At 34.5% G+C, this 25,104-nt stretch overlaps 1 protein-coding gene and 1 long non-coding RNA gene across 7 annotated transcripts; both read left to right on the top strand.

Annotated features, from left to right (window-relative positions):
* The first annotated feature begins 10,629 nt into the window (after positions 1–10,629).
* On the top strand, positions 10,630–16,344 carry LOC145559617 (uncharacterized). 6 transcript variants are annotated; one of them, XR_014092807.1, is made up of 8 exons: positions 10,630–10,832; positions 11,197–11,278; positions 12,154–12,279; positions 12,765–12,823; positions 13,036–13,190; positions 14,264–14,462; positions 15,441–15,516; positions 15,984–16,344. It is a non-coding gene; the product is annotated as an uncharacterized LOC145559617 (long non-coding RNA). The 6 variants fall into 6 exon arrangements; XR_014092806.1 differs by having other exon boundaries at positions 10,631–10,832; positions 14,264–14,444; XR_014092808.1 differs by lacking the exon at positions 15,441–15,516 and having other exon boundaries at positions 10,632–10,832.
* A 3,062-nt stretch (positions 16,345–19,406) lies between these two features.
* LOC145558452 (large ribosomal subunit protein uL6-like) lies at positions 19,407–21,727 on the top strand. Its single transcript, XM_081619700.1, has 3 exons — positions 19,407–19,858; positions 21,184–21,306; positions 21,393–21,727. Exons 1-3 carry the CDS (start codon positions 19,487–19,489, stop codon positions 21,477–21,479), a joined length of 582 nt encoding a protein of 193 aa, XP_081475826.1. The 5' UTR covers positions 19,407–19,486; the 3' UTR covers positions 21,480–21,727.
* The last annotated feature ends 3,377 nt before the right edge of the window (positions 21,728–25,104 follow it).

The raw sequence follows: 25,104 nt of genomic DNA, 5'->3' as shown, positions 1-25,104 counted from the left end.
TGGGCTGCCTTGCGCGGCTGCCCAGCAGGCCCAGCACAAGCGTGCGAGCTGCTAGCGCTGCTAGCCAGCAAGCCCAGCAGCTTGTGCGGGCTGCTCGTGCTCTCAGCCAGCGAGCCACACACCAAAGATGCGGGCTGCTGCTCCTTGCGCGCCTTGGCCCAGCATTGGCGCGACTAGCCTTGCGATGCTAGCATTGGTGCGCTAGCACGCACCAGCCAGCCTAGGCTCGGCTTGGTGCGCATGCTAGCCAACATGCTAGGTCATATGCCCCTAGCACTCGGTTTGCTCGGGGCAACCCGATGCTAGGGTATTTTGGTCTTTGTTGATTCATTATTATTTTCATGTCTCGTCTTTTACTATTTTTCGACTCGACTTTCGACGTTTGGTTTCGACTCTTTAAGATCGAATTCCCGACGTCTAAATATTAATTAGTCGCTTTGGTTCGTTAGTTGCTTGGGTGTGACCCGAAGGGTTCAGTCAAGATTAAGCTGTAATAATAATTATGCATTAATATTACTAATCGAAAGCGCCTCCACCCAGGCATTCCGATCACTTGACCTTACTGAATATATTAGCTTTCTAATAATTCTGAACCCATTAGCGGAATAGTACACTTGTTTGAAAGACACCATTCCTTAAAAAAAACAGTAAGAACAGGAAGAAAGGAACTTTGGAACCAAAAGCATTGCAGAATGTTAATAGGGAAGTTATCAGGGAAATGCTTATCAACAAAGTCATACAAACAATCAAGCAAAAATGGCCAGCAGGTATGGACAAAAACATCTTCGTCCAGTGGGACAACGCCAAACCCCGTCAAATACCAAAAGATGAAGAGTTTGTTACATCATGTACTCAAGATGGATTCAACATACAATTCATACATCAACCTCCTCAATGCCCAGACCTGAATGTGCTAGATTTGGGCTTATTCAACGCGACTAAATCCATCTAATATCATTCATTCCCAAAAAACCTAATTGAGTTAATAGAAAGGGTTGAAGAGACATATGAGTGGTTTGAATCTCACATAAACAGAAACAGTTGGTTTACAAGCAACAATTATTAAGATACTAGGAAAACAAGGTGGTAACAACTACCCCCTCCTCATAAAGGTTAAAAGAGACTTGAAAATTTGGGATTGTTACCTGATAATTTGGAGATGAGGAAAGAGTTAGTAGAGGAATCTGTGCAATACCTTAATGAGATGCTTATAGTAGCAGACCCAAAGGAAACACACCAAGAAGTGGATGCTGATTAAGCATTTAAGCAAGAACTTACCAAGCAAAGACTGCCACTACACATAACCATTTTTTGCTTAAGCAGACAAGAGGGACTCAAATATGATTTGGTTATGTGTGTTAACAAAGGTGTTTTGTGTATCTGTGTTTTTTTTTTTTTAGTGGTTTGGATATGTTTTTAATCTTATTAAAGGTAGTTACTCATGTAGTGATAACCATGGTCAAATAAATGTGTAATTTGTGCTTATTGAATATTATAAAATGAAAAGAGCATTTTGAATTTCTGCATGAATGACATTCTAGCACATTCAGGTAATAAGAGAATTGTTTACATGTTTATGTACATGTTGAACCAATCATGAGTGACATCTTAAATCCATCAAACAGATTACAATTTCATCACAACAAATGAAATCCTGTTTTTTTACCTCAACAATGTTAAAATTGGAGCAAATTAAACAGGCAATTTCAAGATTAGATGAGTCCCTTCATCATTTAGATTTAGCAACGAGAATGATCTCTCAAATTGAATCACTAAGATCTCATGGACTTTATATTACAAAAACATACCACAACAAAGGGACTCACTTGGCATGTTTAGGACATGGTCCCTCAAAGACTTGTCATCGAGACCAAATTCATACATTTAGTATTGTCATCATCCATCAACCACCACAACCCCAACAGGGACTCAAAGGGACTCACAAAGCATGAATGTGCTCACAAAGCACAAAGCATGTAATCACAAAGCATGTTTCTGGCAATCAAATCAAGCACACAAAATTAAAATTGGTGCAAATCAAATACCAACAACAACAACAACAATCTCAGTCCACCAAATCAAATACCAACTAAATTAAAATTCATTCCATCAAATGATCAAATACCAACAACAACAACAATCTTAGTTCACCAAATCAATGACCAATCAGAATCAATCCAACAAATGATCAAATACCAACAACAAATTATAATTCAATCCACCTAAATCAAATACCGACAATAACCAAAATTCAGTCCACCATATCAAAAACCAGTAGCAACAACAAACTAAGTACACCAAAGCAACAACAAACTCAATCCACCAAATTAACAACAAAATTCACACACCCCCTTGGCCAGCAACTAATGTTACCAACAACCAATCAAGCACATACAAATCTCCTTCTTAATGTAACAAAAAATAACATATAACCAGAGACTCAATTTCACAATGCCCCAACAATTAACAATAACGGTAAAAAATAATTAATATAAATAAGGGTTTAGAAATCATCACCGGAGGAGGGTCAGTTTTCCCCTCATTCGAAACAGCAGCAACAACAGGGTCGATTTTTTCCCACATTCAAAGCAACATGATGGTTGTTTTCTCCCTCATCGTCTACATCCACAAATTTTTCCCCCTTCCCTCGCAATTTCATGATTGTTTGGAAGGATATTCTTGGAGTTAAGGGCAAGATAACTGTAGATCTTTGTTTTTTCTCCGTTTCACTACTCATGGGTTTCTTATCTTCCAAAACCCTATTTTTTTTCCTTCTCCTCTTCTTCAACATCAATAGATCTAAGAACTTTTCCCAGAGCGATGAGGGAATTTTCGCTCAAAACATCACCGAACTTCCCCAAATTGTAGAATATAATCTTATAGGCCACAAAAACCCATCTTCCAGTGCATCGTATATATCATCAAGCAACTTGATTCCTTTTCATCATGACTTGGAAAAATAGCGTGGGCAAGAGGCTCGAAATCTACCATTTTTGTGGGACTAAAAAAACGTAGATCTACTTAATTATTGTAAAACAGAGAAATAGATGAACAAGGATAGAGATAGAGAGAGTGAATGAGAGAGATAATAGATGAACCAAGTGAGAAGTGAGGGTGCTTAATGAAGCTCTGCTCAGATCTGCTCGTTTTTAAAGAGGGAGAAACAAGGAAGATGAAGAACTAGTAGAGTTTGGGTTTAATTTCTGGAAATAGCAATTGAAGGCTAGATGAATTAATGAGTTAGTTGGGAATTGGAATAGAGAATTAAATTTGGTGGGCATTGTTAGATAAATAATGTTAGATTAGTAATTTTATAAGTTTATTGTTTAAAATCTAATTGGGGTTATTAAATTCTAAGTAAGGGTATTTATGTAATTTCATTTAAAAAACTTACTAAAAATGGAAAAAATAGGAAAGTTGCAATAAATGTGAAGCTGAAATTTTTGGCAAAAGTTGCAACAAAACTTGAAACGAAAGTAGCAATAAGTTTTGGGTCAAGGTTTACTTAGGATGTGGGTAGTTTTGACTCGTGTAAAATGAGGTATTTTTCGGTTATAAATGGTATCAGGTATATTTTGTTTTGGGTTAAATCAAATTTAGATATTGACTTATTGGATTTTATTGGCTTTCGAATAAACAATCGGTCGATAATTTTTTTTTAAAATTTGAAATAATTTTTTTTTTTTTGGGTTTTTCTAAACTATGCTCCTAAGGTAGTCAAGTTTCTAAGGTGTACCCATGCTTTTTCAAATTTCTAAGTTGTGCCCCTCAACTCACTACCATTAATGAATAGTACCCTCCTTGGGACTTTCACATCACCTATAGTTAACTATAAATTTAATAAAAAGATGATAAAAGGTAAGGAAATGATACGAGAAAGAAATCTTAACCACAACAACCCGAATAACGAAAACTAAAGCCACGAAATCACGCTCTCAATTAACTTTTAAATAACTAATAAGGGTACTGTAGGGAATATTTTCAAGCCTTTAAAATCCCACTAGCTTGAACCCCACTGTGATCATACACTAAAGTACGGTGGCGACCAAAAGGGAAGAAGATAGAGCAAAAGAGTCGCCAACAAGTTTTTAAGGAACTTGTAAACCATTCACGAGGTGAAGGTTACACCCCTTACCGATCCAAAAGATCGTCAACTCCATAAGGTCTAGAACCAAATAAGGGTTCGGGGATGAAGGTACAAATTCAACCTAAAAGAGATTGAACCTGCCCTAATAATAGGCCTCTACTTTATTCTGATCGTATTCATGTGCGCTTTTTAATTAACATGCAATCAATAGGTTTACCCTAAACCTGTTTAATCTATGTTGGTTGAATATTAATGCACAAATAAACTATTACTGGCGATCACTTGAATTATAATCACAATTAACCCTAACAAGATTATTAATTATCTTATTAAGCATGATTACAAGTACAAATTCCCTTTAAGCATGCATAAAGGTGTGATCAAGCAATAAATATAAATAATCAAGCAACATAATAAATAATCAATATCATGAATAATAATTATAATAATAATAATATCATCATAAATAAAATAATTATCATCAAAATAATAATAATAATATTCATAATCATGTTCATGTTAACATTAAAGCATAATAATAATAGTAAGATCCTAGGCATGATACTAACAAGAATAATAACAAACTCTAGCATGTCACTAAGCAATAAAAATCTAATCTTTAACCCTAACATGATACTAACAATCATAAATATTAGGAAGAATATAGGAAGCATCGCAGGAATCATATTTAATATTAAAATTACCCTAGACATGATACTAGGAATATCATAATAACAATGTAAACATGAAATCTACATCATAATATCAATTAAAATACTTACTTTGATGCCTCGTACCTCTTTCTAATAACAAAATACACACGTTAGTAACTTCAAGGAAAATAATAATCAAACAATTAAATTAAATAATTGAAAGAGAGATTTGGGACCAAACCCTCAGAAATTAAACCTTTCACGTCTAGGGCGAAGGCAACTTCGAATATGGCTAGGTGTTTCTAGATCTTGCGAATGCGGAATTTTGGATTAAAAAAGCAAAGTAAGAAAGAATTGAATGTTTAAGAGAGATGAATGATTCAATTGGTGAATGAATGAATGTAGATAATAACTGGTGATGATTGGTGATGATTGGTGAATGAAAACGGAGTTTTTAATACGATATTTATAGAGAAAATGAGCCAAAGAAGATAAATTAACAAAACAGAGTCTGACGCTCAGGAAACAGAGCTGGCGCCAACCCTGGCTAGCTGGCGCCAAGCGCCAATGGCTAGCGCCAGGCCTGGTTCCAGGCGCCAAGGCCTGGGGTTGGACGCCAAGCTTGATTTTAACGCGTTTTCGAAAATCCGATAAGTTTACCGTACTGGAGGATAAAATAATACAATTTCTTCGAAAATGCTATTTGATTTTGATTAAAACTCTGAAAAGTCAACAAAGTCAACTTATCAATGCTAATTGAATTAGGAATGAAAAGAACCTTCTAGAAGATTCTAGAAGACTAAAACCATTCCTAATTGCATTAGGAATGATAAATCATATTAGGCCCTCCCCAAGATCATTGGGCCGTACATAAAGCTCAAACCGGGCCCAGTTTGGTAATTTGGCCATAATTTCCTCAATATTCATCGGAATTGGGCTTATAATATATCGTTGGAAAGGTCTTTGCAAGCCCTATCCAACTACACCACTATTAGACCCATATCATGGACCAACCAAACTGGATTGGCTGTTTTCTTAAAATAAAGTTTTCAAAAACAGAAAGAAGAGAAAAGAAATTAAAAACTTTCCGCAACACTAGACCTTTCCACACTTTCGTTTCATTCGATTATGATTCGACGTGAAAGGTACTCATCACTGGGTTTGGTTTTGGGGAGACACAAATGGGTGTCTACAGGTACATTTTAGTATTGATAAGAAGTTGAAGGGCACGGCTTAGAAACTTGAAAAGGCATAGGTACACCTTAGAAACTCAATTACCTTAGGGGTATAGCTTAGAAAAACCCTTTTTTTTTTAGCTAAAGTGAATAGAATAAGGCCTTGTATAATTTGAAAGTTACAAGTTTATTTAATGTATACTTCATAGTAAATAAAACTTTTGACCATGTGGAATCATGCCGAAAAGTTATGGCACAAATTTGCCAAATTGAATTGAGATATATATGGATTAACTCCAAGCTTTAACCCAATAAATACATTATCAGCTTTTCAAACTTTTAAATGGAAAAACAATAATAACACAAAAAAATTGACACCAGCAGTCCCTACTATCATCCATCTTCATTAAAAGGTCTCAACTTTTAATTAACTCAAGTCGTTTTCAAATCTCCCAATTATGACGAGTTCCTTCCTAAAACGGCCCATAACTTTTTTTTGACAAACTTAATCAGTTACCAATTATGCCACATGCCAAATATATCAATATGGAGTACTTAAAGAACGAAAGGAGTTTATTATCAATATCTATAACTATAACTAAAATAAAAACTGCTTACATCACCACTGTACACATGTCAATTTCTCATAAAAAATTTTCCCTCCAAAATTGCTTATGACATCATTTTTATTAAATTTTTTTTTCCTTCCAAATTCAATATTAGGAAAATAATTTTTAATAAATAAATTAAAGTGTAAACATCAATTAACAAAAAGCGTATTAGTGATATTTCTCTTTTCAAAAACCCACATTTTGTGAATTAATTATTTTATATTGTATTGAATTTTTTTATTCTAATTCATGCATCGCACGAGTGCTAATCTGGTATATATAAAAAGGGGAGTTTTTCCCCAACTTTTTAGAGAGTCACGTAGGATTTAATTTTTTTCAATGCGCCACGTAAGATAATACATTTTAGTAGTAGCTAATTAAATATGAGATTATTAATTTATTTTAGAATTAAATAATTTAAATGACACGTAAACAAAATTGGCAAATGGGATTTTTCAGTTTAAATTAATTAAATATAAAGTAATATCTTTTGATATCAGGAATTTTATCTAAATATATAACAAATTTTAGCACATAAATATATATATAAAAAAATTATTTAAAAAATTAACAAACCGTGCATCGCACGAGCTTTATCTAGTATATTATTAAAACCCATGGCAAGACATGCTATTTTGCCACGTGTCACCAATTTTGCCATTTTGCATATATTGTGATACCACATCATACGAATTCATTAATATTGAAAACTTGATATATGCATATCCTCTATATATTAATGTTTTGTTTAATTGAAAAACTTTTCATATACATAACACTCTATTTAAATTTCCCTAGCTTGGAATGTAACTCCTTAATAATTGCATAATAATAAAATTTGTAAGAAACTAAACATTACTCTATATATTTATGCATTAATTCATAAGATTGTAATTATAGAGTAAAAGTTTTGATTTATATATATTACAATTGTAATTATAGAGTAATTTTTTAGGGTGCATTATGGAGTATTCTGTATATATATTGACATTTATACATATTTGATTTATCAATTATATATTTTTTTTCACATTGGATTGATTTATCATTTACCCTATATGGAAGGTTAAACCACCTCATACAAACAACTAACTGCTTAAGCTATCATACTAAAAAAAAAGCTCTTAAGCTCTCAATGACAAACAAGTCAAAAATATATATAGTTCAATTAAAGTAATAAATTTATAATGACCTGGGGCATCGCTCGGGCCAATAACTAGTTGGGTCATTAAAACTCACTCTTTTCAAGCCAAAAAGAAATGAAGGCAAACAACTCAAACCACAAATGATCAAGGCACTGTTCTTTAGAGCTGCTCTGCTCTACTATTCTGAAATCTACTCTGCTTCAATCTGCTCTACTCTGCTCTGCCCTACTCTACCCTGCTTAAAAATAATACTTAATATTGAATTAGGATAATAATAATTAATATTTAATAATAATAAATAATTAATATTCAATAATAATAATAATTATTTAATAATAATAATAAAAGTAATAATAATAGTAAGGAAAATTTGCAAATTGCAGCCATTTAAAGTTCGTATTTTGCAAATTGCAGCCATTTAAAAATAAAATTGCAAATTATAGCCCAAAAGTTCATATAAATTGTAAATTGCAGCCCGATTCAACTTTTTCATCGGTTTACAAGTTGAAAAATCTTCGATTAAGGTTTTAGGGGCCATTTTAGTCCTTAGGGGTCCGAATTGAGCTCGGAATTAAAAAAAAATAACGCAAGTATCTCGTTTTGCGTAACAAAAATGTATCGATTTGTGGAAAACTGTAAATATGAGACACTTAAGTTTTTTTTTTTTGCTGATTTTGAGCTCAATTCGGGTCCCTAAGGGATAAAATGACCCCCTAAAACCTTAACCGAAGATTTTTCAACTTGTAAACCGATGAAAAAATTGAATCGGGTTGCAATTTACAATTTATACGAACTTTTGGGCTGCAATTTGCAAAAAAAAATTTAAATGGCTGCAATTTGCAAAAAAAGAACTTTAAATGGCTGCAATTTGAAAATTTTCCTAATAGTAATAATAATAATAATGATTTATAATAGTAATAGTAATTAATAATAATAATAATTGATTTTTTATTACTCCCTCCGTTTTTAAATACTTGCTCCACTTTCCTTTTCCGGCCGTTTTTAAATAACTGCTCCATTTCCTTTTATGGAAATCTTTTACAATATTTAATTCATTTCTCACACTTAGTGGACCCAACATAATACTCTCTCTCCTCCCATTCTTCCACTACTTTTGCTTTTTACAATTTTTTATTTTCTCAACTACCCCAATACCTCCATATTTTAAAACTTTCTCCAATTTCTCCTAAAACACCGCGCATGGAGAAATGGAGCAAGTACTTAAAAACGTAGGGAGTAGTATTTAATAATAATAATAATAATAATAATAATAATAATAATAATAATAATAATAATAATAATAATAATAATAATAATAATAATAAAAATAATAAAAATAAAATCTGCTCGGCTAGACTCGGCTATACTCTGCTGACTCCTGCTCTACTCTGCCTAGAATCTCAAAAGAACAGGACCCAACTCTACTTCATTAATTTTTGTGAGGAATCAACTTACTTTTTTTTTTTTTGAAAATAGGAATCAACTTACTTCATTGTACTTAGAGCGATCAATTCCTGACTTGGCCCCAGCAGAAATTGACAATAAGTTACTAAGACCCAACTCTAATTCATGCATCGCACGAGTGCTAATCTAGTATATATAAAAAGGGGAGTTTTTCCCCAACTTTTTAGAGAGTCACGTAGGATTTAATTTTTTTCAATGCGCCACGTAAGATAATACATTTTAGTAGTAGCTAATTAAATATGAGATTATTAATTTATTTTAGAATTAAATAATTTAAATGACACGTAAACAAAATTGGCAAATGGGATTTTTCAGTTTAAATTAATTAAATATAAAGTAATATCTTTTGATATCAGGAATTTTATCTAAATATATAACAAATTTTAGCACATAAATATATATATAAAAAAGTTATTTAAAAAATTAACAAACCGTGCATCGCACGAGCTTTATCTAGTATATTATTAAAACCCATGGCAAGACATGCTATTTTGCCACGTGTCACCAATTTTGCCATTTGGCATATATTGTGACACCACATCATACGAATTCATTAATATTGAAAACTTGATATATGCATATCCTCTATATATTAATGTTTTGTTTAATTGAAAAACTTTTCATATACATAACACTCTATTTAAATTTCCCTAGCTTGGAATGTAACTCCTTAATAATTGCATAATAATAAAATTTATAAGAAACTAAACATTACTCTATATATTTATGCATTAATTCATAAGATTGTAATTATAGAGTAAAAGTTTTGATTTATATATATTACAATTGTAATTATAGAGTAATTTTTTAGGGTGCATTATGGAGTACTCTGTATATATATTGACATTTATACATATTTGATTTATCAATTATATATTTTTTTCACATTGGATTGATTTATCATTTACCCTATATGGAGGGTTAAACCACCTCATACAAACAACTAACTGCTTAAGCTATCATACTAAAAAAAAAGCTCTTAAGCTCTCAATGACAAACAAGTCAAAAATATATATAGTTCAATTAAAGTAATAAATTTATAATGACCTGGGGCATCGCTCGGGCCAATAACTAGTTGGGTCATTAAAACTCACTCTTTTCAAGCCAAAAAGAAATGAAGGCAAACAACTCAAACCACAAATGATCAAGGCACTGTTCTTTAGAGCTGCTCTGCTCTACTATTCTGAAATCTACTTTGCTTCAATCTGCTCTACTCTGCTCTGCCCTACTCTACCCTGCTTAAAAATAATACTTAATATTGAATTAGGATAATAATAATTAATATTTAATAATAATAAATAATTAATATTCAATAATAATAATTATTATTTAATAATCCATAACCATTATAAAAATGCAAAAGTTGCTACTATTCCTTATGAATAGTATTTTTTGGTGTTATTACATAGCTTCCCTTAATTTTAAGGAACTGCCGAAATTGCCCTTTCTTAGCCAATTGCATTATGTATCACAGCTGTAATTGCCCTTGCTTCTCACCGACTTCCCTCTCTGTTTTCATCTCAGAAGGAACAAAAATTCTTGGTCTTAGGGTCAGAGCATTTCTTAGGTGAAACAAGGAGAGAGAAACCTAGCTAGAGAGAGAAAACTTCAGCAACTCAAGACCACCGATGATGGTGCTTCGAATTCTTCGAGTTTGAGGTTGTGGAAGACACTTTTCGGATCGTCATATTCATTAGGTTCGATCTCGTTTCTCTTTCTCGATTTATAGTTTCAAATTTTTGGGCTTTACTTGTTCGATTGTCGTGGTTTTTTTTTGCATGTCTGTTCCTATTGATTTCGATATGTTTTCGAATTTTTTGGGTTGAATCTTTGTGGGTGTAATTGAGCGAAATCGTTTCATTTTTAATGGGGTTGAATCCTTTTTTGTGCTATGTTTTTTTGTGTAATTCTTCGTAATTCATAATCTGAATTTCGATTGAAATGTTTTTTTGGGTGATTCTTCTTAATTAATAATCTGAATTTCGATTGATAAATAGAAGGTAATTCTTCTTAATTAATTTTCTGAATTTCGATTGAAAATTCGAACTATTCTTGATGAAGGAGTGGTGATTTCACCCTTAGAAAGGAAAAAAGAGGAGAAACTGCTGCTGAAGATACTTTGAATGCTTACAAAGCTGCTCAGGTTTGTGTGTTTTCTTTAATTTTTTTTTTGTTTTTGTATTTTTTTGGTTTTTGTTTTTGTTTTTGTTTTTTTTTTTTTTGGTTTTTAGGGTTTAGATGTTCTATTTTGCGGAGATCTGTCTAAATTAAAGATTTTTGAGGTGTGATGAGCAAGATACAATGTTCATGGTTGCGGGTTCTCCGAGTAGGTTAGGCATAAGCTTCTGGAAGGCAATATATTCTGTATCATATTATAAGTAGAAAATTGGTGTCTAAGCGTAATCTTTATCATTCATTAGTGTGATTTAATCAAAAGTCTTCTAAAAAGGAAGTGATGTGTTTTAGATAGCAAAGTTAGCTTTAGTATTATAGAGTAAAATTATTAAATTAGTAATCGGATCAAGCTATGCCTCAGGTTGTTGCGTGTAGTTTGTGCCTAAGATTAGTTGCATACAGTTGGAGTCTAATATTATATTATAAGTATCATTTAGAATTTATGTTTTTCAGGCATAATTGACATGGGTATTGCCTAATTTTTAGAGTGATTTATTTGATGAATCGAGAACTGGATTCTTCGTTTTCACTTTTTAAGAATTTCCTTAAATTCTAAACTATACACTGAGTTAATAAATTGATGTATTCTGTTGAATAAAAAACAATATGGTACCTTAGCACGAAAATATTGGTTGGGATATGAAAATACCTGTTGTTTTATTTCTGTCTTCTCACGTTAGTACCCTTTTTTTTTAATTTTTTTTATTTTTTTAAAATGGTGTAAATAGTACTATGTTGTAGGTCTTGTAGCACTGTGACTTAGTGACGTATTACTATGTCCGGAATTTTTTTTATGAAGATTTGTTCCACTCCCCTTATCTGTTTTTTTCCCCTTGATCACAGGGCCTTGGTCATAAGGGCATCCAGTGCCTTTTAGGACTTAAGCAAACTGTTGGGACAATTTCAGATGCACTTCCACCTCCAAGATCAACTCTCCTCTCATCTTTTGCATTGCCGCATAAATCAAATGTATGGATAGTTAATTATGGTTTTCCTCTTATGTTCATCCATTTTACATGTACTGTATTATTTAGGTTTCAACTTGTAGTGATAATGATGTTAATCATAAGAGCAGAGCTAAAGGTCCTTGATGCTGTATATAGGTTTTATACATATATGAAAAGGATTTTTATTTCTTCAATAGCATTATTTCTCCCTCTTAAGAGAAAGACTATATCTGATACATCGAAGTATCTGACAGGTTATATGGTCGAAATAGTTTGGCTATCCAACAGTTACTGTCTGATAAGCCAGAAACTTTGAATATGTTAACAAAAGGATTAAAGGACCTCCTGAATTTTGATCACACTATGATATTCGTATGCGTTTTTGTGGTTTGATGTGTCCATCGACTATAAATTTGTAAATCTTAAATCTGCCTGTATATTTTGATCATTGCTGCATTTAATCGATTTCTTGGTTGACTCGAGATTAAAAGTTGCACCTTGACTCAGGGCATTGACTAAGCATGTCAATAGATGCAGCAGTTATTGGGGCAAAGTGGAAGGAAATGGTGAGTACAATTTGCATGTGACTTTGTCTAAATTTTGATTACATAAATCTTATATAGAAGTTTGGTTCAGAATTATGGTTTGAATGTTGGATCTTCCGGTTCATCCTTATGTCTAACCTGTATACTTTTGTGAACCTGAAAAATGTTCACTTTCTGAACCTGCCTCAAACAAGCAGTCCATAATTATGAATTCTTCTTTATTTTACTGTCAGATTTCAATAAGAACCAGCTTGCCAATGAGGTCATAACACGTATCATAGGTCATTCTCAATGGTTGAATGTGCATATTGTCCAACCACATGGTGCTGTTTTTTAAATACGAAATTCTCAAGGTTATGGTGCCCGGTGGTCTGCAGATGGTACCAAGGTAATACTTTCATAGTTTCATTCATTTGCTTGTATACAATTATTAAGAATATGGAGCTGGATTGTGGGATGAGCCAAATTATGGCTTATGCATTCCACAATTAAGTCAATCCACTTGTCATCACATAAACCTCATTCGACTAAAACTTCTTGGAAATTCTTGAAGGATGTATGTTAGACTATTAAAGGTGGCACCGACTTTAAAATTGCCAGACAAAATTCAGTATTCTGCCTCTATTGACTTTACATTTTCCTGCTTGGTCGCATGAGAAGTCTACACCACAACCCGACTGTGGCAATTGCCACATTCCACAACCTGTGGACTGTGTGGAGTACACTGATTTGGCAATGCAAAGCCATAAAAGTTGTCATTATACCAATATTATATCCCTTTCTCTGTAAACCTTCATTGAAAGAATGGCAATCTGATTTTTGCTGAAAAAATCCTAATTTAATTTTGACATTTCATCACAAAACACAGTTTTTTGTTCATCGATCTCTAATCAGCTTTGAATGCTTAATGATTGCACTTAAGGAATTATGATTTATGTATTGAGGAATTATGGGTTAATTATGCTGAAATTTTGTTAATGGCATTTGGCAGAGTTGAATTTAATTTTAGTATGGAAGCAATTGATTAACACTTACAGTTATTTTGTGGGTATTACTTTTTTTTTTTGTGTGTGTGTGTGTGTGTGTGTGTGTGTGTGTGTATTTCTCAGTGTTTGGTTTCTAGCTATGCTTAGGAATTATTTTTATTTCAAAAGTATAGTTGTTCTAATTGCATGCTATCATAATAATTTTACAAACATATACATGTTTAATTTTTCGAGGCTTATTATATATGATTTCTATTTAAATTTGATGCAATTGAGTTAGTCTTAGTATTGAACCTTAATTTTATGAGCTTGGAGAATTTCTGCTCTGTTTAGCTTATGTGCAAGTATCATGATGATTGTTGTCACGTGTTGATTCTTACACTTTCAAAGTACTAGATCATAAGACTCATATGCTCTATGACTTATATGATCTATGCCTTAAAGGCTTGAATCTTCCGAAATTTTCTTATGGCAGGGGATAAAAGGAAGGATGTGGCTCCGAACTGTGCTGCTTCTTCGGGGAAAACTCCTCTTATCCTTGCTGTAATAATCCTTCTTGACTCGCAACTATACTTGTTATGATGTGTGCTATTTGGTTCTGCAGGAACACAAAGTATTCTTTAGAACTGCAGCTCATGATTACCCTTCTGCATCAGGTTAAATCCCCCCTAAAGGTATTATCATGTTGAATGTGGATGCTAATAATTTGGTCTCTGGATCACATGTTGGGTTGGGGGTGGTTACAAAAAACAAGCTTGCAATTAGGTAGTGTTGCTTGCTTCAGTTAAGAGGTGTGGTGGTTTTTTTGGGTTGAATTTGAGTGATGTATCGTTTTTTTGGGTTGATTTTTTATATTGTTAGTAGAATTATTGTCTGATTTGTAATAGAATTGTTGATCTACAGGTGCAATTCTATCTCCTCTTTCTCTTTCTTGTTCTTATTGGTTCAATTTTCATCTAACCTTTAATATGAATAACTTACTTGTTATTTTTTCCCTATCTTTCCATTTTCTCCCAAGATTTTCTCTTTTTAATTTGCTTATAAGCATATCGTGTTTGCTGCCAAAATTTATGTTGTCAAGTTAGATATTGTTGTTGTGAGTGACTATAGAGGGTAGCTGTTGTTTCACGCTGTTGCTGCTGTTATTCTGGTGCTGCCTGTTACTGCTGTTCTATTCGTCCAAAAATATCGACCTAAAGTTGTTTTTAGCTCATAGTCCCTTCGTCAATGTTTTAGATCTTGAAAAGTTATTCAATCTAGGCTCAAGAATTTCTTGATTTGGAGTTGTGTGCTAGGAGTTATGCCTTTTGGAATTTACCGCGGTCTGCTACCCTGGTTCTATTGTAGCGGGCTGTTATTGCTCATTTGATGTCTATGTGGTGTTGTTGTGTTGAGTTGGTTGGGGTGCTAACTCTTATTTATTTTGTCTTCCCTTCTTCCATTTATTTACACATTAGTTATAAAGTTAAAATGTGGCCAAGTTTGATTAATGACTATTTGGATAATGACTAATTGATAATTTGCCAAAGTGATGAGGATTAATGTATATGTAAAAAATAGAGATTTGATTTCTCAGCGTTCTAAAGCTAGGGCCTTATTTATTTTTTTGATTAAGATCGTTAAATGTATAAGTGATTATTTTCTTAATGAAGGTTGCTAGACAATTTGCTCTGACAAGCAAAGGAGTCAAGAACCCTCGCGTTACCATCTTGGAGCTGTTGCTCTTCGGTAAATTTTCATTTAAAAAAAAGATGACTCTAATATTTTTTTATTAAAAGATTGTATGATTTCAAAATTGAACTAATTGTTTTGAATTATCTTCAATGATTAAACCTTTATAACACACTCTTGATCCAAAATGGACACCATGTATTACTTTATTATAAATTATAAGCAGAGTGCTCAACGATCCGTATAATTTCATATGTAGTTTATGTAATTGTGAACTTGAAATCCTGTATATACTATTACTACACTTTATGCTTTTGATTAGGGATCAATAAATGTCTGTTAACAGACAAAACAATGAGGTATTCTTGTAAAAACAAGAAAACTATCTCAGTATTGATCTAAGCTTGTAACATACTATTCCGTATTAACTTTGTGGTAGAAGTTATATGATGACACTACAAGTGTGATATCAAGAATTCCTTTTCAACTAATATATTTGGTTTTGGTTAATTGGAGTCTTTCAGGTTAATACTCTAAGGTAGCAACTGCAGCTCATTGCATCAAGCATATAGCGATGACAACTATGACTTCAAATGCAACAGGTTGCTTTTCTTTATCTTGTCGTTCAGGCAAAACAAAATGTGTGCTTCAAAAGAGTTCACTGATATGTAGTACGGAGTAGTAATATTGAGCTTCATAGCTTTTTGGCTTGTTCTTTTACACATTTTGAGATTCATTTTTTATGTTCGAGAATTTTCTAGGCCCAAAATTCTATATTCTTTGTAAATTATCTACTGATCGTGTGCTCTATATAGCTTGGTTTGATTCTTCTTTTGGATACATGTATAATCTATGAATATAATCAATTTGTTTTGTTCTGGATAATTTGGAGTGGAAGTTGTTGCATGTTAAATTGTTAATTGGTTGTACATTATGCTCTGTTTTTTTTTTTTTCAATAGTTGTACATTAAACTGTTGAAGGTGAAAAAAAGAGAGATGAGCCAGGAGGAGGGAGAGAGAGAGTCTTGGAGAAAAAGAGAGAGATAAGGGTCAGAAGAGAAAGAAATAGAGCAAATAAGAGAATGAGGGGCAGGGAGAGAGAGATAGAGTGATAAAGAGGGGGATGAGTCAGGAAAAAGAGAAGGGTCGGGAGAGAATAAGAAAGAGAGGGAGGCTTACTAAACCATTTGAGCTATACTAGAAAAGTGGATAGGTTAGAGAAAAAAGGAACAAGAATGTGAAAGAAAGCAAGGATGAATAGAAAAGAGAAATGAGATAGAGTGATAAAGAGAGAGATGAGTTGGGAAAGTGAGAAGGGTCGGTAGAGAATAAGAGAGAGAGACTTACTAAACAATTCCAACTATACAAGAGAGTGGATAGAACAAGAAGGTGAAAGAAAGCAAGGATGAATAGAAAAGGGAAATGAGATAAGACAAGGAAGAAATATAAGAGACGGTATATATGAAGGAAGAAAAGATAGGAAGAACTTAAAATCAAGTTAGTGACTACCACACAAATAAGATCTCGTAAACATCAATTTATCTTGTTAATAACACCCCAAGTTATGAAACGCGATCACAACCACGAATATTACATATCATACCATCGGGGAGGCACGCGCGTAGTGTGTGCTCCAGCGACTATAATCTTAAATATAAAAAGTGTAAAGCTATTCCCTCCCAACATATAATTGTACATATAAAAATTTATAAATAAATGACTGGTACACAAATCATATTTCTCCGAACCACTTGAAAATTTTCTACTTCAAAAAGTCTAATAAACTAATATACAATTCTATCCTATATTTTACATTTAAAATAATATCTACAACAATAGTATAGTTTTTTTAAACAAAAATCATTAAATTATAACAAGTTCTAGATAACTTCACTTATAACAGTTGTTTTCCCATAGATATTTCCGAATAAAAACTTTATCACTACTCCTTGTTAGTACTTAATTCATGTATCTTTGCTATTACAAAACCCGAACAACAACCACGAATATCACAAAAATGAAGACAACCACGAGTTCTACTTATCTTACCGTTGGGGGAGCACGCGCATCGCGCGTGCTCCAACGACTAGTAATAATAAAAGTAATAATAATAGTAAGGAAAATTTGCAAATTGCAGCCATTTAAAGTTCGTATTTTGCAAATTGCATCCATTTAAAAATAAAATTGCAAATTGTAGCCCAAAAGTTCATATAAATTGTAAATTGCAGCCCGATTCAACTTTTTCATCGGTTTACAAGTTGAAAAATCTTCGATTAAGGTTTTAGGGGCCATTTTAGTCCTTAGGGGTCCGAATTGAGCTCGGAATTAGAAAAAAATAACGCAAGTATCTCGTTTTGCGTAACAAAAATGTATCGATTTGTGGGAAACTGTAAATATGAGACACTTAAGTTTTTATTTTTTTTGCTGATTTTGAGCTCAATTCGGGTCCCTAAGGGATAAAATGACCCCCTAAAACCTTAACCGAAGATTTTTCAACTTGTAAACCGATGAAAAAATTGAATCGGGCTGCAATTTACAATTTTTATGAACTTTTGGGCTGCAATTTGCAAAAAAAAATTTAAATGGCTGCAATTTGCAAAAAAAGAACTTTAAATGGCTGCAATTTGCAAATTTTCCTAATAGTAATAATAATAATAATGATTTATAATAGTAATAGTAATTAATAATAATAATAATTGATTTTTTATTACTCCCTCCGTTTTTAAATACTTGCTCCACTTTCCTTTTCCGACCGTTTTTAAATAACTGCTCCATTTCCTTTTATGGCAATCTTTTACAATATTTAATTCATTTCTCACACTTAGTGGACCCAACATAATACTCTCTCTCCTCCCATTCTTCCACTACTTTTGCTTTTTACAATTTTTTATTTTCTCAACTACCCCAATACCTCCATATTTTAAAACTTTCTCCAATTTCTCCTAAAACACCGCGCATGGAGAAATGGAGCAAGTATTTAAAAACGTAGGGAGTAGTATTTAATAATAATAATAATAATAATAATAATAATAATAATAATAATAATAATAATAATAATAAAATCTGCTCGGCTAGACTCGGCTATGCTCTGCTGACTCCTGCTCTACTCTGCCTAGAAGCTCAAAAGAACAGGACCCAACTCTACTTCATTAATTTTTGTGAGGAATCAACTTACTTTTTTTTATTTTTAAAATAGGAATCAACTTACTTCATTGTACTTAGAGCGATCAATTCCTGACTTGGCCCCAGCAGAAATTGACAATAAGTTACTAAGATAAAACTCAAACTTGGACCTAACCCAACTCAACCCAAATTTGATCCATTTATCATTTTTTGTAACTAGATTAGTACTCGTGCGATGCATGAATTAGAATAAAAAATTCAATACAATATAAAATAATTAATTCACAAAATGTGCGTTTTTAGAAAGAGAAATATCACTAATACGCTTTTGGTTAATTGATGTTCACACTTTAATTTATTCATTAAAAATTATCCTAATATTGAATTTGGAAGGAAAAAAATATGATATAAATGATGTCCTAAGCAATTTTGAAGGGAAATTTTTTCATAAGAAACTGACATGTGTACAGTGATGATGTAAGTGGTTTTTATTTTAGTTATAATTATTATATAGATATAGAAGATTACACATTATAGATAGATAGATCGATGATACTACATTTTAACACTATTGAGATAGCCTTTTAGCACGACCCTAAATCTTTCCCGAACCTAACCCGTTGACCTGAATCGATAGGTATAAATTTTCATGTCGCCGTGGAAATCAATTTATACGAATTACACGAGTAGTATCCAAACTCTCAGTAAAACCAATACCCAAAAAATATAGCCCAAAGCCCAAATAAAAAACACTAGGGTTTTAGCCTTCTAACAGCGGCCCCCAAACCCTTACTATATAATCCTCATTTCTTCCTCCACTCCAACGCCTCTTCTTCAGTTGTTCATCCTCAAACCCTAACCCCCGAAAAAAACCCTAGGAGAGAGAAAATCAACACCATCAACAATGAAGCAAGTACTATCCTCCGACTCCATGGAAATCCCAGATGGGATAGACATCAAAGTCGACGCTAAGATCATCGTCGTTTCTGGTCCAAGGGGTACTCTCACCCGCAACTTCAAGCATCTGAACCTCGATTTTCAATTGGTTACTGATGAAGAAGGCAAGAAGAAGTTGAACATTGATTCGTGGTTCGGTACCAGGAAAACTTCTGCTGCTATTCGTACTGCTATCAGTCATATTGAGAATCTCATAACTGGTGTTACCAAGGGTTATCGATACAAAATGAGGATGGTTTACGCTCATTTTCCCATCAATGCTAGTATTACAAACTCTAACAAGAGTATTGAGATCCGTAACTTTCTTGGCGAGAAAAGGGTATTTATTTTTTCTCTTATTTTTTTTGATGAATTTAGTATTGCAATTTCGTATTTCGTTTTCTATGAAATTTATGATTTTGTTCAGTTTGGTATTTTTTTTTTATCTGTTTGGTTTATTTTATAAGATAATTGGACCTGCCATAAGTTTTTCCGGATATGTTTTATTGGATTTTAGATGTGTATAAATTTTGATTTTTTTACCTTGAATATATGATTTTGGAATTTGTATGTGTTCTGTTTATAGATTCTATGTGTTTAATTTATTTCAGTAGTAATTGGAGCTGTTCGTTTGTTGTTTACTAGGAATTGTTATTTGATTGAATTTCTGATGTTTATGACTTTATTTTGGTTTTCTCTGTTGGATTCATGATTTTGGATGATGTAGTATTGTGGTCTGTTTAGATCAATATGATATGGTTTACGGAGGAATGAATTGCTATTATACTGTGAAATTGAATCATATTATTACCATGGTATCTAATTGTTGTCACTACTTTAGCAACTATATACCTTGAGTTGGTTGAGATTTTAATGTTATCGTCGTATGTCATGAGCCGATGGAAGCTATTGTGTTTTTATTATTTTTATGTTTGATAGGTATTATCTGTTTGGACCTAGAATTCTTATTATGCTATGAAGTATGAACCCATGAACTTCTGATTGCCATAAAGCAATACTAGTTTGTGATTTGTGCTTAATAAATAGTTTTTGATTCAACAGTCTGTGATTTTGTGCCGGTAAATTATTTGTATTGATAGTAGTGTATAGTACTGTAAATGTAACTCAAATTAATATTCAGTCATTTAAAATTGAAATAAATTGCAATGTACTAGAGGGTAGCTGAAATTGATACATATATCTATCTCCATTATTAGATAACTGAACAATGTTGAATTTCCTTGTGTCATTGTCCAGCTCTTTATGTTGATATCTTTGTTTGAAATTTAATAAGTAACCCTCAACCTATAAGTTTTATTTAATGATATCTCCCTTCGTTGAATTAGGACTTTAACTAGGTGATTATTAGTTTTCGCCCAGGAAGTTTGGCTTGTTCGAAATTATAAAGCTAGTATATTTGTTTAAGGCGTCTCTACCATCAATCCATCATTCTTCACAATATAACTGAACTATTTACAACAATTTATCTTCTGATCGTGCCTCTTCATTTACTTGTATATTTCTTGCTGACCTTTAGATGATTAGACCTCAGTCGTATAACCTGTTTTTTCTCAACTTGATTATTGTCATCAGTTTACTTCTACTTTTACACATTATCTCAACTGGGTTTTTTTACATGACCTGTGCTGCATTAAATGTTTACAGGTCAGGAAGGTTGACATGTTGGAAGGTGTTACCATCTTGAGGTCCGAGAAGGTTAAGGATGAGCTTGTCTTGGATGGAAGCGACATTGAACTTGTTTCTCGATCTGCTGCTCTGATTAACCAGGTATGTTTGGATCATTGTTTGTGGTTACATTTTAATCTTGATGCTGTATTACAAGTTTTCTAACTGCAGTGTTTCTATTTGATCAGAAATGTCATGTTAAGAACAAGGATATCAGGAAGTTTCTCGACGGTATCTACGTGAGCGAGAAGGGAAGGATTGTTGAAGAGGAGTAAGCTATGGTTGAGGCAGTAGGAATATGTGTCTTATTTGTGGTGTTTTTTCTTTTCTTGGATCTACCTAGAATTGAAGTTTTTGGTCTCAACTTGCGTCAGACACAATTAATAGATTGTTTCAAGTCTCTTTATTACAATTTTGTGTTGAGGATGCTGAATGAAAAGGATATGTTTAGGCAATTCTTCCTTTGTGTTTGTACACCACAGCTTGATTTTTTGTTCTATAATATGTTCTTGTGTTAGCTTCCCTTCATGGTTTCTTCTCTATATTTTTTTCATCGGATGATGTTGATATCAATTACAGGTTTACATTTAAGTTGAACAGGTTCTCAATTATGAAGTAATTTTTCTACCTAAAACCGTCTAAGGAATTTTCTGTGTTCATGATGCACTTTCTTTTCTTGTGAGTTGATACAATTAGTGGTTTTTTTAAGTGGGATTTCTTGTATATATCCTTGCGTTTGATCACTATTGAGCATAATGTTTTAGTTGTGCTTTGAATTGAATTACTACCTCCGTTTCATAAAATCTCCTCTACATTTTCTCTAGTCCCTCACAACTACATTGACAACCAACATCACCATTTATTCTCTCTTCTCCCTCTGAACCACCACTAATAGCACAAAACCACCACTACCACCACTCAGATCAAGTCTCTCTCTTCTCTTACAACCACGAAACTGCTGCCTCTGTTTCCAGTTTTAAGTTGTCGTCGTTCAACTCTTTCATGTCACCCTGTCAGTTCTCCGCCCCTTTCACCCTTTTCAAAGTCGTGTGATTTGATGGCGATTTGGTGGCCGTGCGATTTGGTTGTGATTTGAGGGTCTTCAATTTGAGGGTCTGCAATTTGGTTGCGATTTAGGGTTTTGCGATTGGGGGTCTGCGATTTGGTTGGGTGGGTTCGTTGGTGATGGTAAGGGGGGTTTTGGTCCTTTGGTGGTGAGTTGGGGTTTTGGTTCGTGGTGGTTGGGTGGGTTTTTGGTGGTGGTAAGGGGGTTTTGGTTCTTTGGTTGGGTGAGGTAGGGCTTCATTTGTTGGTGGTCTGGTTGTGGTGTTGGTGGTGTGGTGGTGGCCAGGTGCGGTGGTCTGGTGGTGGTGCGAGTTGGCTGGTTGGGTTTTGGGTGGTTGTGGTGGGGTATTTTCTCTCTCATCCAATTAATCACATGCCCTTTTGTTTACTAATCTTTACTTTGGAAATTTTGCCTTGGAAATTGTGCAAGGCCCTTTGTTGCAGATTTTATAAAACGGAGGTAGTATTTTGTTTGGGAACGTTATTCATTATTGTAAACGACTTCAATGTGGGGCTGATCCCTGACTTAAATGGTTTCATAGGTGTAATAAGAACCTTATTTTTTTTTTTAAACATATTAAGAACCTAAGTTTGTTTAGGGGCTTGGTTAATTTTGTTTCAAGAAATATCTGGCAAAGGGTTGTTTATATTTCACTAATTTTGTTGGAAAAATGGAAACTAAAAATCCAACCTTTTGGCTGTCTGACAATAAAAATCCAACCTTCAATTAATCTCATAAAAATCCAACCTTTATACCCCACCTTCTTTGACAGATCCATTTGACCTTTAACCTGTTAAACAGGTTAATTTTTTTTTTTTTTTTTTTTTTTTTAATTTTCACTCCTCTTCTTTCTCTCTCCTGTCTACACCACCGCCAGTCCACCACCTTTGCCACCACTTACCCACCCTACCCAAACCCGAAACCGAAACCCTCTTCTTCCTCCTCCACTATCTCTCCTCCCAAACCAACGCCCAACCACAAGCCTCACGCAATCCTCCCAAACGAGGCGGTCCGAGATAGGGTATGGGGTCGGTTTAGGGTCGCCGCGCCGTTGATTGGGGTTTGATAATGGTGGAAGTTGGGGTAGGCAACTGAGTTCGTGGAGGTCAGGGCTTGCGTAACCCTCCCCATCCCTCTTTTATGCCCACCATAACCACCACCCCAGCATCTCCCTCACCCATAACCTCTGCCACCACCACTTACCCCCATACCCATACCCAGGTTCGAAACCACCAACCCCATACTCAGGTTCGAAACCACCAACCCCATACCCAGGGTCGCGCGTCGATTGGGGTTTTGATAGGGGCTAGGTTTCGCTCAGGGGAGGGAGGGGGGAGGGAGGTTGTGTGCCGGGGAGGGAGGGGGAGAGAGAGGGGGAGGTTGTGCTGCGTAGGGGAGGGAGGGGGAGAGAGGGATGTTGCGCTGCACAGAGGAGGGATGGGGAGAGGGACTGGTGGCAGGGTGTCACGGTCCGGGAGTTTGGACCCCGAAACGTGCGGCGCGCTCTAGCCTTTTGGCGGCAAGAACGCTAGCCTTGAGCGGAAGAGGGGCTTGTGAGCACAAAGCAACACAAGCGGGCAATAGAATCTCAGGAGCACTCACGTCTATCTGGGCGACGGAGTGCGGGTGGTCGGGGCTTGTGACGGCCGATACTTCAAAGCGGGCACAAGCGGGTCCGAACCACGAGTCCTTAGCGCATCAAGTTGGGTTGGAGGGGAGCTAATATGCAAGTAAGACACAATATCTATAAAGGTCTAACAACAAACAAGCATTAAAGCAAGGCAACACTTGGTAGAAGGCTTTAAGATTTCATTAATCATTCGCCCTCTAAAGAGCTTTAAATGACATACAAGGAGAATCCCTAGTGAACACTGATCTGACAGTAACACAATAATGGGACCTCAAGCTAAGAAAACATAACCTAAACTCTAGGAAAGCAATTAAATGGAATCTAATACATCAAAAGGAGTTGGATTCTAACATCCTCCCCCACTTAAGCTGTCGACGACCTCGTCGACTTACAAAAGTTACAATCAAAATTAGAAAACCCTAAACTATCTCAAATTTCGGATGCGCCGTTGGTGCGGCCGTCTTCTGGAATCTTATCTGACTCTTGAGCTGGATCTTCTTTGTTGACGAGGAGCTTGTCTCTGGAGTCGCTCGGCTCGAACATCTTGTTGAGAGCTTCATCTCTAAATTTCCTCCTGGGAGTGGAATATGTTGAATTAAGGGGGACAACTGCTTCCACCATCATCTGTTGGGGAGCTGCTTCCTTGAGACTGTGGTGGAGAGCTTCAAGTTGTGGCTGGTGCCTCTTGGGTGACCATTTTCTTTGTAATCCCTTGCACGCGCCCTGCGTTGTTTGCTCAACCACTGCTTTTCCTCCCTCTTGGGAGGTTCTTCTTTGGTGTCTCTGTGGTGTCTCTGGGCTCGTCGCTCTTTGCTTCGAACCTTGTGACTGATTCTGGTTTTGGCGGGTGTGTATTTGGGATGTTGCCAACTCCATGGGCTTCATCTCCCGCTTCTCTGGGTTTCTGGTGCGAGCTTGTTTCTTCGATGTTGCCTTCTTCTCAGGCTCCATCACTCGCATTGCCGAAAGGTATCGAACTTCTGGTTCTTCTTGAGGTGCTATAATTCTCATAGCACTCAGGCGTCGTATGGAACCCATCCTGTATGTGGGCTCCTCATCGCTGCTAATCTCTTTTGTGGCCTCCTGAACGGACATGGATGACAATCTCTTTTGGATCTTGTCAAGTTCTTCTTTATGCTCGCAATCCCACCATTTGTGTGGACCTCGACAAAGTATGCAGTTTATCGCCCTTGTGTTTGCCGAG

Source organism: Chenopodium album, chromosome 9 (genome assembly GCF_948465745.1).
Source record: "Chenopodium album chromosome 9, dcCheAlbu1.1, whole genome shotgun sequence".
NCBI classification, from domain to species: Eukaryota; Viridiplantae; Streptophyta; class Magnoliopsida; order Caryophyllales; family Amaranthaceae; genus Chenopodium; species Chenopodium album.
This window is presented reverse-complemented; position numbering and strand designations above follow the sequence as displayed.

What these genes read in the sequence shown, in the direction of transcription:
- LOC145558452 (XM_081619700.1), top strand. Translation starts at nt 19,487, where the DNA reads ATGAAGCAAGTACTATCCTCCGACTCCATGGAAATCCCAGATGGGATA. An exon ending in ACTTTCTTGGCGAGAAAAGG is followed by an intron (nt 19,859 to 21,183) that starts GTATTTATTTTT and finishes AAATGTTTACAG; the next exon opens with GTCAGGAAGGTTGACATGTT. An exon ending in CTGCTGCTCTGATTAACCAG is followed by an intron (nt 21,307 to 21,392) that starts GTATGTTTGGAT and finishes CTATTTGATCAG; the next exon opens with AAATGTCATGTTAAGAACAA.